At 36.4% G+C, this 18653-nt stretch overlaps 3 protein-coding genes across 3 annotated transcripts in view; 2 read left to right on the top strand and 1 right to left on the bottom strand.

Moving 5' to 3' along the window:
* Positions 1–953: 953 nt before the first annotated feature.
* On the top strand, positions 954–2675 carry LOC106872249 (uncharacterized). Its single transcript, XM_014919169.2, has 2 exons — positions 954–1190; positions 2063–2675. The coding sequence occupies exons 1-2, from the start codon at positions 1098–1100 to the stop codon at positions 2441–2443; spliced, it is 474 nt and encodes a 157-aa protein (XP_014774655.1). The 5' UTR covers positions 954–1097; the 3' UTR covers positions 2444–2675.
* Positions 2676–9380: 6705 nt separating this feature from the next.
* The window catches only part of LOC106872247 (PAT complex subunit Asterix), a 21973-nt gene continuing 12700 nt past the window's right edge, over positions 9381–18653 (bottom strand). The window contains exons 2-5 of the mRNA XM_014919165.2: positions 15024–15142; positions 13027–13126; positions 11960–12057; positions 9381–9969 (exon numbers count right to left, since the gene is read on the bottom strand). Of these exons, the coding sequence (XP_014774651.1) occupies positions 9903–9969; positions 11960–12057; positions 13027–13126; positions 15024–15091 (333 nt within the window). The 5' untranslated portion in view covers positions 15092–15142 and the 3' untranslated portion in view covers positions 9381–9902. The remainder of the gene's footprint in view (positions 9970–11959; positions 12058–13026; positions 13127–15023; positions 15143–18653) is intronic.
* LOC106872246 (tetratricopeptide repeat protein 39A) overlaps positions 15319–18653 on the top strand; it is a 56288-nt gene continuing 52953 nt past the window's right edge. The window contains exons 1-2 of the mRNA XM_014919164.2: positions 15319–15473; positions 17759–17796. Of these exons, the coding sequence (XP_014774650.1) occupies positions 15426–15473; positions 17759–17796 (86 nt within the window). The 5' untranslated portion in view covers positions 15319–15425. The remainder of the gene's footprint in view (positions 15474–17758; positions 17797–18653) is intronic.

Below are 18653 nucleotides of genomic sequence, written 5' to 3' on the forward strand. Positions count from 1 at the left end.
GTGAAAGTAGAATCCTTTTTGTTAAAAACAAATCCCAGAAGTAAATTCATTTCTCAGAGATGACTTTCACACGAGAAGCAATGGTTTAAGATCGTATTAATATAAATGTAGTGACTGTGAAAATAATTCATTAGAAATAATTATGTAATGAGCAAAAGATAATATCTCAGTGACTACAGTGTTCTAAGGTGTTGGTTCATTAAATATCTCTAGCTTTTTTATGCTAGAATGAGCTAAACACAATTGTGTTTCAGGCAGTATTCTATAGCAGGATGCTTTTCCTGTCAATAACCTTTACTTGTTTCTCAAGGGTTATTTTAGTCAGCTGGTCCTTGAAAGTCTACTACAATTGGTCATAATGTCATCAAACTGTCTCACTTACAGGATGAAAAGTAAAATCTGGAACATCAACTTTTATGCAAACACACATACGCTCATACATGCATACTCATCTCTCTCTCTCTCCCCTCTCTCCTTCCTCTTTCTCTCCATCCATCCTAGCCCTTATGAGATGGTGCAGTCTTGTTGGAAGATGTACGGTCTTCAGTTGCATACTCTGTCTATCTCCAGGGCCTCACAGCTTTCTCCAACTTTCTCTCTGTGTAGAGAGCAGCATGAACTCGTTAAGCCGTGTGAAAAAATGGTGAGGAAGCATGACATTTCTCTCTTTGCTGACAATTTCCGGAACCGAAAGGAACTTAGTAAGCATGATTGTAAGAAATCATTGGCTTCTGGCCATTCTGCAGCTCAGCCTTATACATAGTGTTGTTTGTTTAGTATTTTGTCAAGCTGTCCATCCCATCACAGCATAATGGACAGTCATAAAATTATGATGATGATGATGATGTTCTCGACTATGTCAATATTGCTAAATGTATGTTATTGTTTAACCCTAGGTCATCCATAGTGGTCTGGTGGTCAGTCCAGTTAGCTGTGGTCCAAGACATGCTATTATATAGATCTCTTGTGCTTCTATTTCAGGTGGGTACTGGGATGTTGTGCCTTTGTACAATGCCCATCTACCTGGTTCTGTAAAACTGCCGAAGAGGTTTCAAAGATTTGTGCATCAAGCTACGTCATTCCGTGATTTAGAAAATATGCATTTAACCAATATGACATGCAATGGCACAAACAACGAGAGTCGATTGGCAGATTTGCGCCAAGCTATAATGTGGTTGCGACATGAACTGGTGAGTGTTCACACAAAAGTCTCTTTTTTGCCATTTTCCTTTTTTCTTTTTATGGTTGTGGTGTGTTGTATGAAGTGAGTGAAAGTGTTGGTGACAGGAAGAGTTTCCAGCTGTAAAGACACTGTCTCAGAAAATTGTTACCACAATGGAAAAGGATCAGAGAAGTAAATGAATGTTTATGATGATGATGATGATGGTTTCTTTTAAAAGGCATTTACCTAGTCTCTTCTTGAAATGTTTTTGTATCACTGTGCACAAGGCCATAGAATGCACACACACACAGTTTCCTTTTTCTAAGCAACTCTTACAAACATAGCCCCTTTTGATCTGTCCCCATGCTTTCTTCTAATCACCTTCTTATGTCTTGAGGATACACTCTGACACCTTGTTGCCACCATCTTTATTTATCTTTCCAGCTCCACCCTATTATTCCTACCCACCCTTATATAATGTTGGGTAGGCGCGTATCTCATCTGTAGCAACAAACCTGTTCTTGTCCCTTCAGTTAACCCTTTGCCATCTCTTTCTTCCACTCAGTCTTTAGTCTTGTGAATTACTAGAGGTGGAGCCATGGGAAAAAGCATTAGGATGGGCATCCATGCCCAAACAGAGACACGGGCAGCAGTACATGATCCCCTGACATTATGGGATCCTGTCGAATAGACCAGCTCATTCCAGCATGGATAGCAGATGTGAAATGATGATGATGATGATATGTGTGTGTGTGTGTGTGTGTGCGTGTAAGAACAAAATTGGCATATTGAAATATCTCACCAGAGTAAAACAACTTGCTTAAGACTTATGTAGCAGTCTAATATAATGAATGTGCTTAGTGAAAGCTTTCATGTTTTTCTGGTTTCATTTTTTTCTAGATTGATCTTCGTCAACACGATGTTCTTTTAAGGAGACAATTCCTCAACATCCAGAACACAGTGGAATCAATAAAACAAAGTCAGGGCTGTATTGACACCAATGGTGATATGGTTGAAGAAGAAGATGATGATGACGATGACGACGACGACGACGACGATGATGAGGATGACGAAGAGAGCATGACAAATGGCATCGATCCACCTTTGTATCCTTCCCTCATTAGAAACAGGAGCCTGATTATTCGGGCTTCAGCAGCACAATCAACGACAAATGAAGAAAACAGTCAACTGGAATTCCGACCGAGGACTTCCTCAACTGTCACAGCTCGAGATTTGGCAGCGAAAGCCCGGAGGAGGGACAGCAAAGAACTTTGTCTATAATCAAAATATGCTGGGACTTTTAACTGTACTTTGAGCTTCATACTGCCATGTAGAGTGAGAGAAGGTGGATGAGAGAGAGAGAGAGAGAGAGAGTGTGTGTGTGTGTGAGAGAGATGAGAGATTGATTGTAAATATAAAACTGCTGAAAGCTTGTCTTTCTGTTGCCTACAAAGTCAGAAAACTTATATTTTCCTTTATAAATCCATTCAAAATATGGAAAAACTTTTCTGTCTTTGATTGTTTCATATTTATTTTTCAATAGGATTGGAATGATTTGATGAAATTTAGATATTACAGGTGATCAGCAAATTTACAATTTACAAATATGTTGGTTTTTAAACCAAATGTTTTTTGCCTGATAAAGACGGGTTCAAACACTTGTTATTTACTTTTATATTCTCTTCATATATCCGGACGAAATTTTCAATATAACCCTTTGTAACCATATTTCCATTGAAATATATTCCTTTGTTTCAATTAATTCTGAAAATACTGAAAAATTTCGTAAAATAATTTTGTCATTATTAATCTGATATTTGAAACATGAAATTTTGATGGAAAGTTTTAATTTAGATCCCTTTAAATAGAAAACAGTTAGGGGTCAGGCAGGTTGGCATAAGCATTAAAAACAAATTGTAATCATGTCGAAGGAATCTGAATGAAATAGTAATCTATAGAATTGGTCAAGTGAGAGGGATGCTCCTAGAAATGCCTTTTCCTCCTTCCCTGCACCGACTCTTCTTCCTCTTCTTCTCTGCATTTCATATTTATTTTTAGTGTCAATAGGGGAAACAATAAAGTTCATGAAACAATCAGTATTGAGGTTTAGTCTCATTGGGGCTAGTTTGTCTGGAGGGGGGGGGTCATGTAATACGACTGGGAAAACTGTGTAGAATGCAATTTCAGCTTTCATAACTGAAACACTTTCTTCTATATATGAAACTCATAAGAATAATGTTTTTGTGAATAAAAACTATTTTGGAATCAGCGTAGACACTGTGGTGAGGGAGCGGGTGGGGAGATGTATAGCAGTTGTTGGGGATCAGCTCCAGTTGAAGCATTTTGTTACACAACATTTAATCTCTCAGATGTAATTTTATGTACACACATATGTACATACAGTAACAAACACACATATATGTAAGTGTAGGTTTGGTAGAACACACAGGATAAATAGAACTCAATATCCATGAGTGTATATAAATACATATAAGAAAATGAGATGATAACGAATAAGCGATTATCTTATGAACTTCATTAGCTTACACCTGTTTCTGCTATAAGATGCAGTGGATTCATAGTTGAGTGCCTGAGTAACACCAGATAGCTTCATCAGAGGTTTGAATATGAAGTGTAATTTTTTGGGGAAAATAACTACATTTATGAAATATAACCCATGCTAGCATGGAAAGCGAACGTTAAAGGACGACGATATATAAGAAACAAGTATGACCAATGAGAAAACAAATACATGCGTGGAGGAAGAAAATCAAAGACTCCTCCCATCACTAGAATGCTGTATTCCGTTGATGCATATTTGAGGGTCTGATGAAGTTATATCATTTATTATCGCACTTTCTTATAACTACTCTCTACTTGACTCATGCTTCATTCTGAAGCAGTTGTACATTGAGTTCTACACCAGGGTTTTAGTCTCGAAATGTCTGAGCAAAATATATAGACATACATACGTATATATATATATATATATATATATATATATATATACACACACACACATAAGCACACACACACATATAAAAGTGTAAAGACCCCCTTCAGTCACGAATGACCAAAGAATTGCACCTAGAAAGTTCCCCTCATAAGCACAAGTGTGTATAAGGTTGTTTGTGGAAGATCAGCAGTCACCCAGCCTCCCCCACTCCATGCCCACCAATGTTATCCAAGGGAAAGACAAAAGGGGCCAATACAGCTTGGCACCAGTGACATCACAATCCATTTCTACAGTTGGGGGAACTGGAGCAATGTGAAATAAAATGTCTTGCTTAAGAATACAACACACAACCTCGTTCAGGAATTGAGCTCACTACCTCATGAGTGTGAGCCCAATATGCTAACCACTGAGCCATGCGTCTTCACATCAGTGTGACACGCTTACAGAACTTAATACACACACACACACATATATACAACAAGCTTCATTTAGTTTCCATCTACCAAATCCATTCATAAGGGTTTTATACATATATATAAATATATATATAAACATATACATATGATAATAATATTAGGGATAAAAATCCAATTTAATTTAATTTATCAAACTTAAAATTAAATTAAATTTCACAATATATAATATATAAATATATAATTTAGAGAAAAACCCACAATTCTTGAATTCATCCATGAAAATCCAGTCACATATAGAAAAATTTAATAAGTAAATACACTAAAAAGACCTGTAATAAAAATACAAAGTAATAAATATTAAAATAATAGAACGACTACACGTGTTTCATAACCACATTTTCAAATAAAAAATAAAATAAAAAACAAATCGATTGAAAATCAATTCTATTCAAAAATATAGCTAATCTTCAGGTCAAAATACAATAATAATAATAAAATGAATGTATATATATCAACTAACAATAAATAACAAATGAATTTATATAAAAATACTTATTTTACCAATAAATAAAAGAAAAACATTTAACAATATTATCGAAGCTTTAGTTTAAACTAAAGCTTTGATAAGATAAGTATTGCATTTATTTTCAGTAATATTGTTAAATGTTTTTCTTTTATTTATTGGTAAAATAAGTATTTTTATATAAATTCATTTGATATTTATTGTTAGTTGATATATACATTGATTTTATTATTATTATTGTATTTTGACCTGAGGATTAGCTATATTTTTGAATAGAATTGATTTTCGATTGATTTATTTTGAATCAAATTTGTTTTTTATTTTATTTTCTATTTGAAAATGTGGTTATGAAACACGTGTAGTCGTTCTATTATTTTAATATTTATTACTTTGTATTTTTATTACAGGTCTTTTTAGTGTATTTACTTATTAAATTTTTCTATGTGACTGGATTTTCATGGATGAATTCAAGAATTGTTTTTTTCTCTAAATTATATATTTATAAGCATATACATATATATATATATATATACATATGTCTGGTGTTGCCATCCAGTTTCACCAGTCCTCAGTCAAATCGTTCAACCCATGCTAGCATGTAAACCGGACGTTAAACGATGATGATGATGATGATGTATATACATATACATACATACACACACACATATATATATACATATAGATATATGTATATACATTCATATATATATATATATATATATATATATATATATACACATATACATACATATATATATATATATACACGCACACATTATATATATATATGATGAACTCCCCTGTGTGTCTGAGGCTCCAACAGTTTACTCTTTCTTTGTCAGTCATAATGCTGGCTGTTCTTGCAGTTTCCAGTTGATTTTGTGTTGCATGTCTTCTGCTGTATCATTTAGCTGTGTGCCTGGTATAAAGAAATATTAATGAATGCCCCTCAGCCCAATGTGGAGGCAGGATGCTCATATAACCTAAGCAACACGTACTCAGTGAATGATCAGTGCAACGCAGAGGCTGTGCACTGTGAAGTGTCGATGGCGTTGTCCAGCAACAATAATATTGGAATATAAAAACATGTTGAGAAAGCAGCGAACCCCTTTAAAGCCAAGCTAAATAATCACAGAACCTCTTTTAGAATCCAAGAGAGGTACAATGTTACAATACTAGCCAAATATATATGGAAGTAGATGTTGTAAGTATTGCTTGTCTGAGAGGAATATCATTCTAAAAAATTCATGCAAAGTAGTTTTATGAACTCAAAGAGAAAAATATTTTGTTACTGCCCTTATGATAGGAAATTTCTTTTTGCAATGCAATTGTCCCCCCTTTTGTCTTTTTGGACTAGAAAATGAGAAATTTGTACAGAACCAACACTCTTCGATTACAGCTGACATTGTTTCATGGGAAGCAACACTTCTTTCTTTTCTGGAAAATGATATAACTTTTCATTCTGGTTTTTTATTGTCACCAAGTGAACCAGGACTGTTTATTTTCCTCCATCATGAAAGAGGTTATGCACTTCTGAAGAGTCATCAAAAACTGCCAGCTACAATAATTGCAATCAAATGAAACCATTGGTAACAATTATATGCCATTACCTGCACAGGCTGGTGTAAGCTCTGCACCTTAGGCAATCCCTAAGTCCTGGCTGGCAGATCCCTCTCACAGTGGGAAGTAAAACTAATTTTTTTTAATCACAAACAACTATTGAATAATTAGAAAAATAAACAATGATCAGACCTTTGACATGGTTAATACAAATGGTCAGTCAGTTTGATTATCTTTGTTGGACACCAAAGGGTTTCTTTCTCTCTCTCTCTCTCTCGTTATGTGAACTGTCAGCCATAAAATATGTTGCTGTGTAAATGGTAAGACAAGAGTACTGAATATGGAACTAACAGAGTTTCACACGACAGGTCGTAAACTCTTAACAAAGGTTAAGTAGCAGCAAATAAAGAAGTGTGCCTTGCATGGAAAGTGTTTCAACAGGGTTTAACACCCAACACATTATGTTTTATATTTGTAGCAAAACAGCCTCATTTCTCATTAACATATAATTAACAATTATGTTGTATAGATTATTATTATTAATATTATTATGAAGATGAAGATTAATTTGTTGTTGTTTTTGCTCAACTCTGTACAAATTATACAATAATCAGTAATTTCATTGTTTACAGCTGTATATACTGAAATACTTGCTTAAGATTGAAATATTTATATGTTTATTAAATATCCAACACAACCACTTCAACATCTCCATCTTGTATTTCATTTCACAACCCCCCCCCCCTGAAGTCTTGTCTTTGATCTTTAAAAATTTTTTACTTCTAAATGTTTTTTGTTGTTTAACCAAAGATTAGTTCTAATCCAGCAGATCTAAGACCAAAGACATTCCAGCCGTGACCATCCGTTCAGACATTTTCCACCAAATACCAAAATGTATGAAGGACTACATTAGCAAATGTTCTCTATTTTGATTTGAAAATAGTCAAGATGTGATTCAAGCAAGATTTAGCTGCTATCTCTAGCAAGTTGAGTGACACACTTAAGAGTCTCTTCGGTTGGATCATCTTTTTTTGTTTTACTTCATGTTTACTTTTATTTGTTTCAATCACTGGCTTGTGGCCATGCTAGAGCACCATCTTTCGGGGAAAATATGGAACTTACTGGCAGAGTTATTAGAATGCCAGGCATTTCATCCGTCTCTACGTTCTGAGTTCAAATTCCATTCAGGTCGACTTTGCCTTTCATCCTTTTGGAGTCGATAAAATAAGTACCGGTAAAACACTGGGGTTGATGTGACTTACTCTGCCCACCATAAGAGAAAACTGCTGGCCTTGTGCCAAAATTGGAAACCATTAGTTTATATAATTTCAGTAAAAATGGAAGGCAACTCTAGACCCGTTTCAGTCTTATGTCCTCACGAACAAACATTCTGTAAAGCGGTTGACATTAGGAAGGGCATCTAACTGTAAAAGACAAGACAGGAACTTGGTGCGGCTCCTGTCAAGCCATCCAACCCATGCTAGCAGAGAAAACAGGCATTAAATGGTGATGATTTCTAATATCAAATACATTAACACTAACTTCCTTGGCAGCTTATCTTTCTTTGAATTATTCAATTGCTTCCTAATATATCTACATCAATTTATCTGTCTGTGTATCCATCCCTTTATCTTTCTCTCTCACCACACAATTATTTCAAACTAATTTTTTAATTCTCCTCCTATTAAATCTGACAACTTAGCAACACAGTTATTTCTAGTTTGTTTTTTTTTTAAACTCCTTACATTAAATATTAAGTCAGCCCTAAATTAAAACAACCAAACAGTTTCTATTAACTCCCCACACATAGAAAAAATACTTTAATTTTTTGACACAAGGTCAGCAATTTTAAAAGGAGTTGGTTATAACATGAAACCCACTTCTAGACTGGTTCTGTATTTTATTGACCCCTAAAAAAAAGGAACAAAATAATCTTTGAAAAGGCAAAAATAATTTAATTAAAAAAATTAATAATAATTTCCATACCTGGAAAAGTATTTATTACAGAACTGTTTCTTCCTCTTTTCTCATAAAACCCGTGTTGTAGCTATGGCAACCTTGTGTTGTTGCCATGGCAACTATGTGTTGTAAACCCAATGTGGAAGAGGACTGTAAGCACACACGTGTTGTGTGTGCACGCATTTTAACTTTAAAAAAGGAGGTTACACCATACATGCCATGGATTTCCCCCATGTCTCCACAAACACATAATTATAGGGTTTTGTCAACCCAAACAGCAATCTAGCTATAAGGCTGTGGCACATATTTAGGCTACAAAAGAAAATGCTGTCACTCATTTGAAAACTGAAAGTTTTGGGTCCAATCCACAAGAGTTGACTAATTAATTTAGCTTTGTTAATGAAGTGAAACATATACAATCAGGAAGAAAAGCAGAATTCATTGCCAACACAAAAGGCAGACATGAGAAGAGTAGGAGGAAATATGTGTGTGTGTGTCTAGGAACATATACACACACATACATATGTGTACATAGATAGATAAATAGCTACACACACATAAAACCCACTAATGGACTGGTTCTATGTGTCTGATATATAGATAAAGGGCCAAATTAGAAATTCAAAGGGAAATAATTAGTTTTGTATAAACGAACAGCATTTATCAGGAATAACTGGTCCCATCTTCTATGGCTAAGCCCACAAAAGGTGGTATACAGATAAAAAGACCTTGTACTCTGTCTGAGGATACATCTCCATAGCTCGAGTCTAGGAAGATGGAAAGAAAGGAAAAGGAAAAAAAAAAAAGGATTCAAGTTTTAATCATTCACCAAAGAAACAAAAACTGCAAAGACTAAGTTTAAAACCAGCATTAAACAGTTCCCAGAAGGAAATCATCGTACAAGCATTTAATTCACTGAACAGGAACTTAAAATGTGCAACTGGTTACACATATTCTTCTTGGAACTTTAAATATCTTGGAAACAGTTCAAAACTGACAAAAGAAAACAAGGTACCACCTTTGACAATCAGAAATGTTGATTTGAATAGGTTTAAATTCATTAATAATGATTTTAATAAGGATTTATTAAAATAGAAAAACTTTCAGAAAGACAGGTTAATATCAGTTTTAAAATATTTTCACTTTTAGTTTACACACACACACACATTGGTTTAAACAACTATATTACTTTTGTTGTTCAATTGCAATTTCAACTTTGCCAAAAATGCTTTCCTTTTGCAGCCGTGTTATCTGAGATGGTGTTTAATTTGTAAACGAGTTCCAGGTAATTAATGTGCCTGCGATAAGCTGTCTGTTGAGGTTGGTTTACCAAGGTGGTGACATTGGTTGAGGATTCTGTAGATATGACATGACAACAGCAGAAATGGACAACCTGGAGAAGAAAGAGAAATAGGGTTAGAAAAAAAAAAAAAAAAAAATGAAAGCTGTGTCAGGGGCTAAACGTGAACCCTAAGAGGTAGGCACCACCACCACTTTTGCCCCATAACAGCTGAAATAACACTACTACCTACTTTGCTTTTACTATTGGTCTTCTTTTTTAAAATAGTTGTGTGATTAAAGAAAGATTTAACTGGTCTTTCTTGAAAGTCGAGAGGCCATAAAGGCTCTCAATTTGATTGCTGGTGATGATGATGATGACACTAGTTCTGACACTGCAAGACCAACGCAACCTGTTCTGCGATAAACATCTTCAGTAGTGTTTTTAACTAAATCCTGCAGTTCCCTGCCTTAATCCGTTTTACGGAAGTGAATCATTTCTGACGAGAAACGCAACAAATTTAGAGAAGACTAAAATAAGAGACTGTGAGGTGTTCATGCTTTTCCAGACAACATTTGCAAAATAATTGGTCTTTGTTAATGTGATGTATTGAATGAAACCTCATGATAGATTTAGCTCAAGCTGTGTTTTTATTTAGCCCCCATAGGTTCTGGTTGAGCAGACATTCCAGCCATGGCCATCTAGACACAGTGTGCCCTGGATTACATTCCCTAATATATTGCTTCATTTTTCTAGATGGTAGGCTGTAATTTAATTAACCACATATTTGTTTATCCAGCTTCAAGTTGGCCACTTGCGTGGTCGTTCAGCCAGCTAGAAATAGCAGCAAAATTTCTCACAAATGACAGCCTTCTATTTAACAAAATGAAAGAACAGATATAATCTCAGATAATTTGTATCTGTAAAAGGACAAGATGGTCATGGTTAGAGAGGCTTTGATCAAAAGTTTGCAGAACAAAGATTGACCTGCTTTTGTGTCAATTTTTAAAGCAATGAAGAATTTAGTAAAACATAACTTTATTAATTAAGATGGTGTTTGAAAGAGATTAATAGGAAGTTTTCATGCAAGATTTCAATTTCGATCACCAAAATCCAATTGTGTTGTGTTCCCAGAATAACAAGAATAGCTGAAACGTAATCTCTTCTGCATTCCTGTTAAAACAGTCAGAGACAAGCAATCATGTTGCAGCTTTGTAATCAGGTCTGTTTATGACTTATTGTTAATACAGTCACCTCAAGCTGTTGTTTACTTTTTATTTTTAATTAGGTGGGGGACACAAAAACACGTATCTTTGTGATCAATGAAACAAGTGTGTGATGAAGCCAGCACTTTGGTCAAACAAGCAAGGACTGGACTCTTTGCAACTGAAGAAATTATGGATGATATTTATTGTTCAGATGAAGAGTTTACACTTTGACTGGCAAAGAGAGAGATTCAAACAAAGTGAGGAGGAAAATAGCAATTTGGGTGAAGAAATTATGGCAGTTGAGAAAAAGACCCATTGTTGTTATTCTCCTGAATTTTTATTTTTTTATTTTTATTGTATGATTCTGTCCAGTCGTTTGCCTGCAATTTACAATTGTTGTTCTTGAGCTGTGTATGTTTATTCTTTTACTCAGGAAACCAAGTGGAGAGGCCCAAGAGGCTTAAAACAGGACATTTTTGCCATAGAACTATGAACAGTCTCAGGCAGGTTGGAATCAAAAGGGTTCATCTGTCAGTTACATTACCATCACAGTCTGACTGAATTGCCTTCAGGGAATTCACTCTGTGGTAAGAATTCAGATTGGTCTCTGGTTTCAGAGAATAACTTCATCTCACCAAACCCAGAAGCTCTGCAAAGGTTTGCGGAGCATTGCCCTTCCACCAATGTCTAAGCACATGCACACAATATGTATATACATATACAGGTAAAAGCTAGAGACAGGAAGGGTGTCTGGCCGTAGAGTAAGACCTCAGCAATCTATTCATCAAACCCAGGCTCCTATGGAGAAATGGATACAAAACACGAATGGTAAATGTTAGAAATGGTTACAATTAAAGAAATGTAGGTGTGAAATAAGAATCAGTGAAACAACTTACATAAAACTGCTGAGCATCTGTTTGGTATCTTCTGAAGAACGAGAATTGGCAAAACTAATGAAAGAACAATAGACTGCAGCCCAAGCACACCATTTTAACTGGAAAAGAAAATAGTTTATTAACCCATGATTATTATTATTATTATTATTGTGGTAAGATGGCAGAACCGTTAGCATGCTGGACAAAATGCCTGGCTGCGTTTCATCAGTCTTTATGTTCTGAGTTCAAATTCTGCTAAGGTTGATTTTGCCTTCCATCATTTTGGGGTCAATAAATTAAGTACCAGTTGAACACTGGGGTCGATGTAATCAATTCATCCCCTTCCCCAAAATTGCTGCCATTGTGGCAAAATTTGAAATGATTATTATTGGACCTAAGAAGCATCAGTTGTGGTGTGCAAGAGACGACTGCGCTGGTATGGTCATGTGGCGAGAATGGATGAGGATAGCTGTGTGAAAAAGTGCCACACCCTAGCGGTTGAGGGAACCCGTGGAAGAGGTAGACCCAGGAAAACCTGGGATAAGGCAATGACTTGTGACCGAGACCTTTGGAAATTATGCAGTGTGTGAGAAGACCCGGCAAGCCAAGTGAGACCATAATATGAGGCCTCTGCCAGGGGTGTAGCCAGCCCGCTTACGCGTACCTCTCCTTCATTGGACACTAAACTCTGCTTGCGAAGACCTGTTGGGGCAAGTGAAATCGAAATCGAACCAAATTTGACGATGGAACCCTAAAACCCTTCAATGCCAGTTTTCTTCCTGGTTTTATATACTGTGCTGGGTACAGTATCAGAGCAGTTCTCCTGCTCTGATTGTGTCCACTTCGCCTGTCTCCATGGTAACCATTATCAGAATTTGTTGGCCAAGAGAAACAGACTGGACAATGGGAAGAGTGCTCTATGTCCCAACTGTCATACTACATCCCACATGAATTCTCTCTGCATGGGGATGGTCATCAGAGTTAGGTGAAGATAGGATGTAACAGGGGCTACATAGCCGTCACTTCTATCTCTCAAACAACAACAATAAACATGAAACAAAGTCTGAAATTGTAGATTTGTTACTTACTTTCATCATTAGTCCACACATACTGAATATCATGCCCAGTAAGTTCATATAATCTGGGGTGGGGTCATCAACTGGTCCACCACTGGGCGGGGACTTGTACCTGGAAGAAATTTAGCAATTAACTTAATGATGCATTACAAAATTTATATATAACAAATTCTTTAACCTTTGGTCAGTCTTATGAATAATCAGCTCTATGATGAGAGACACTCCAACTATGGCCATTTAGCTGTATTTTGTTTGTAAACAAAGAGTCACATCAAACAATATTTGTAACATCGCAAAGCTGTGACATGGGGAGATATTGATAAATCGGGTATAGCTGATCATGTATGGAAAAATGGAGACCACCTCCTCCTGTGGAAGGAAGTTAAAATAATAGACAGAGAACACCACTGGGAAGTACGAAAACTAAAAGAAGCAGGACATATACTAGGACGCAACGACCTCCTAAGCAGACCGAGTGCAGATATGAGTAGCATATGGAAACCGGTATTAAGGAAGGATAGGAAAATCATAGTTTTATAAGTCCTAAAATTCAATCCATAATTGGCCACAGGCATAAGGCATAGTGGTTAAGAGCATGGGCTACTAACCCCAAGATTCTGAGTTCAATTCCAGGCAGTGTAGCATGGCTGTTTACACACAGGCATCATACAGTCTGCTTTTTGCTCTGAGCAAGAGGCCCTTTGTTACCAGCAGAGGTAGGAATTCTCTGAACTTTGCCCAGCCTATTCTTATTCTAGCAGCTATGCTCTCGGAACATCCACCCCTGCTTCTGACTTGGTCACCTAGGTAACGGAAGCTGTTGACTATTAGTTTTCCCCTCTGGCATGTGGTAGAATCTATTTTCTGTATACAAAAACTATCTTCCCTGTTAACCTTCCTGATATTGTTGTACCTCTAGACCTTGCTTCCACACCTGAAACTTCTTTTCTAGTTCTGCTAGTGATTCACCTATAAGAACAAGGTCATCAACATTGAATTCCACTGTTATTGCCTGGAGGACTATGATGAACAAGAGGGAGCTGAGGACTGATCCTTGCTTGTACCCTGAATTTTCCCCTATACTCGTTGCCAACCCTCACCTCACTGACAGTACCCCTGTACATGGCTTGTACAGCTCTCACCAATGACTCGTCTATCTCTAGTTTGACCACTATATAAGGGATCAAGGGATCCTGTCAAAGGCTTTCTCCATCTCAACAAAAGCCATGTACAGAGGTTTATCTTTGGTTAGGTATTTCTCCTACAGCTGCCTTACCAGAAATATAGCATCAGAGGTGCTTCTCCCTGGCACAAAACCAAACTGCATAAATTTGGACATAACTGCAGCTAGTTTGACCCAGATTTCTGCCCCTCCCCACGTCGACTTTGGATGATCATAACTGTCAGAAAAATGGATATTTTTTAATGAAATTTTCTACGAATATCTGTTATATCATGTAGATTCCCCCAAAATTTCTGTTCTAGGAATCTACATAGTCCGAGGTATATTTGTAGACAATTTCATTAAAAAAATATCCATTTTTCTGAAAGTTATTATCATCCAAAGTCGGCGGAGGGGGAGGGGCAGAAATCTGTAGTTATGCCTTTTTTTTTCTCTCCATATTTAAACACCACAGAGTTATAAAGCAGAGAAGATAAGGAGAAATAATGCAAACTTGGTGCGAGTCAAAATAAGAAATAAATATTCATAAACCCGGCGTTAATAATACTTTTGTACCATAAATTTGTTGTCTCAGACCTCTTCTTCCATTAAATGATTCAATATAGTTTCCAGTTGCGCTTTCGTCCCAGCCCAGACCTGATTAAGAAAACATGATCGATTCGTTTTTTTTTTTAAATATAAATCTAGCACTGCATTAACCAATGTATCCTTCGAGTTTTTCGTTTTTTTTTATGCCGGTAGAAGGAGATTTGGCTGATAATAAAAAAAAGAAGACCAGCGATCCCGAAGAATATATCGCCAATGTTGAAATATATGTGATACTCACCGTGTGACTTTGTTCGGTCGTCTTGGATCATGGGCGTTATTGACAGACGGAACGGTTGAAGCAGACATGACAATAATATCGTATAACAGCCAAATAAAAAATATATAATTGTAAAAAATCTAGAAAAAACCAAAAAGAAAAGCGACAAAGACGAAAACAAAATGTTGCGTGTGGTTACCGGAAGCGGAAGTTAGTATGAACGGTTAAGCCATTGATGGAATTTCTGCATAGATTAGTATTATTATTACTGAAATAAAATCTATGAAATTATACGAAATTATGATGGAAAAATATGATGTTTATTAGTTTAAAATCTGTTAAGTTTGAATAGTAATGTCTTTGAAAAGATTTATTTGGTACTAAAATGTGAAAGGTTTCTGAGGGAGAAAGAGAGATTTGAGAATGGCCGCCTCAGAAGTTGGCAAAACGAAGCAAGACAATTGCTGTGATGTAAGATGACTTTTATAACACCCACTACCCTCTAATATTTCGTCTTTCTAACTGTGCATAATATTTGATGAAACTGAAAACGATCGATCAATTAATTCTCGCCTTCTCTTCGTTTCTTTGTTGCATTTTCCTCGCTAACACCCACACGTGTATCGATTTATTGACGGGAATTCTCGCCTCAATGCATTCATTAAATATTGTTTCTATCTTCCACTTGTTTCGAAAGAAGGAAAGAAACAGATGAAATTTTAGCTTCCAAGTATTAAACTCCAGCTTAATTAATGAATATATTTGCTGATTCAATGTGTTTTAGGGTCACAATTAACGACCGTCTGTCGTTTGCTTGAGTAGCCTTGGGGGGGGGGGGAGGTGAAATCTAGCAGACGATAAATGTTTTCCGAGCAGACCAGCGTCAGGTGAGATGTGTTGTTAAGCAGATGTTAGCAATCTCGTTGGTTGTAATTAATTTGATGTTGTTATTGATATAAACGTGGTCTATTCAAATAGAATTGTTTACAGTCGCGTATTGTGGAATCAATATTTAAGATAAAAGAAAACAAGAGGGTGGGAAGGAATGAATGACGAATTGGATGGTGTAAAATCTACCAGATGGTGGAGAATAAACACAGGACAGACAGTCCGTCAACGACGATCGGTCTACCGTTGCCTACTACGAGCCTAACTCGAATATTATCCTCATTCTTATTCTTACATTACGGCACTAATTGACTATATTAAGCACAAAAATCTTTTCTACCATATTCTATTGCACTTAAATATACAGTAATACACACACACACACACATACATATTTGTACTGTAACGATTACTGTGACAAAGTATGCACATGATACGGTTACTACTACTACTACTACTACTACTACATCTATGACTATTGATGTCATGTAACGGACTAAACGGCAACCTTGCCGCCTACTCTTACAATGTTTGCTATAATATTGATAGTTACTGTTATCAACAGTTATAACAACTAGTATCATTGATCAGTCATCATTTTTATTGTTGTTGTTGGTGTTGTGTATTGAAATCTCGTTATATACACTTTTATTGGTTTCTGAGATTGGACTGTGACCATGCTGGAGCATTGGTTTCAAGTGTACAGTCGATTTTATTGACGCCAAATTCTTTTTTCACTCTTGTATTATTTTATTGTTCACTATTTATTACACGACATATAAGTAACAGCATATAAACACAACACTGGCTTTAACTGGTACACGCACGCACTCGCATGCACACACACACACTCATGCACACACTCTTAGCCTCATGCAACACACACACACACACACACACTCATGCACACACTCTTAGCCTCATGCAACACACACACACACACGCACACTCATGCACACACTCTTAGCCTCATGCAACACACACACACACTTGCAGCAACTTCAATAGTGCTAGTGATATGATAAAATACGTTTAGTATGCTGTAAAACGGTTGCTGATAGGAAGGACATATAGCTGTAGATGCCTAACCAAAAGGGAAACATGAGAGTGAGGTGTGATTCCCTGATCCATTTATGAAGGCAATAATTTCAAGCAAGAACTGACCTGGTCTATGCTGACCTGTCTAGCAGCAGGGGAAATGGATGTAAAATAATGAGGATGATACATCTATTTCTAGCAGATAAAGCTACCACATAAACACTCTTCCGTTGGCTCAGCCAGTGGCCGTTTGCTTTGGATGCTCAATGGAAGAAGTGGGGATATGCTGTATTGTAAGTGGTGTGATAGTCAAATCCCTTTCAGTGGTGAACAGAATGTCTTTTGGTGTATGGCATGTGTTGTAGTAGTAGTAGTAGTAGTGCCATAGAGAGATTGAATGTGGTGTGTACAACAACTATTGTTGTTTGTACCTTCTCGAGCCATGCCTGGCTCATAAGTGCCAGTTTCCCAATTTCATTGGCGTATAGGTTCCCCACCTGGACGAGATGCCGGTCTGTCACAGGATTGTTGTTGTTTAGCCCCAGGTAACTTTAAAGGTAGACTTATGATCAAGATATTCCAACCATGACCATTGTATCAACTTTTGTACTTGACTTGTACTTGAATTTACTCACCCTGGATGGATGAAAGGTAACGTTTACCCTGGATGTATTTGAACTCAGAACATAAAACGTTGTAACTAAATACTGCCAAATATATTTTCTGATGTAGTTCTGATTGTGCCATACTTTATGTTATGTTGCTGGCTCTATGGCAAACTTATTTGCTGTGATAGTTTTTAAAGTTTCACCTTTAACCTTTATTCACAGGTATTTGAAGATGCTGTAGAAGATATAAGCTCACCAATGTAAGTATTAAACTATTTCACTTTACACTTTGTGTCTCTAATATGAAAGAGATATGAAAGTAAAATGAGGCGATGTACTTAAGGATTTGGACAAAAACTCTTGTGTCCTTGGTTTAAACTCATTGCAGTGGTTTTATCTTTGGGCTGTACACTTTATTCTAAGTAATGATTGACCCCGAAGATGCCTCTACAGAATAATTTGACTACAATATACAAGTAGGCTGAAGAAAACAATATGCAATTAAATGCTGTCAAGTTTTAAGCACTCCAGTATTGACCTACAAAATGATTACTCTCAGAATACACAGGACCATGGGGTTCTGCAATCCTAGAGTCTGAGTCAGTGTCTGAACTGGGAATCCATATAAGCAGCAATGCATTGTTCCATGTGCATATTACTAAGATGGCAACAATATGTAGGCAACTAACTGGTTGAATTCTGAGATCATTCAGAACACAACAAAAGGTAACAATGCTGCACCTGTAGAGAACATTTGTTCTTAGTTGCTGGGATTATCGCTCCCAATTATTGTTGCCACAAACTGTCAAGTTAACAGCAGATGTGGAAGCAACCCAATATCATTGCACCAAGAAGATTGCCTTGGTTCTACGGATGGACTACTTGGAATGGATAAAAGAGCTGAGGCTATTTTTATGGTTTATATATGCGTGTAAAGACACACAGACACAGGCACATGTATGTATATGTGTGTGTGTGTGTATATATATATATATATATATATATATATATATATCCACACACACACACATGCATATATACATATATATACATTGATTTCATTCTCACCAGACAGTGGGATGCATGGTTGCCTTTAAGTATAAAGACCCTCTCTGGT

This window comes from Octopus bimaculoides, chromosome 7 (genome assembly GCF_001194135.2).
Source record: "Octopus bimaculoides isolate UCB-OBI-ISO-001 chromosome 7, ASM119413v2, whole genome shotgun sequence".
NCBI classification, from domain to species: Eukaryota; Metazoa; Mollusca; class Cephalopoda; order Octopoda; family Octopodidae; genus Octopus; species Octopus bimaculoides.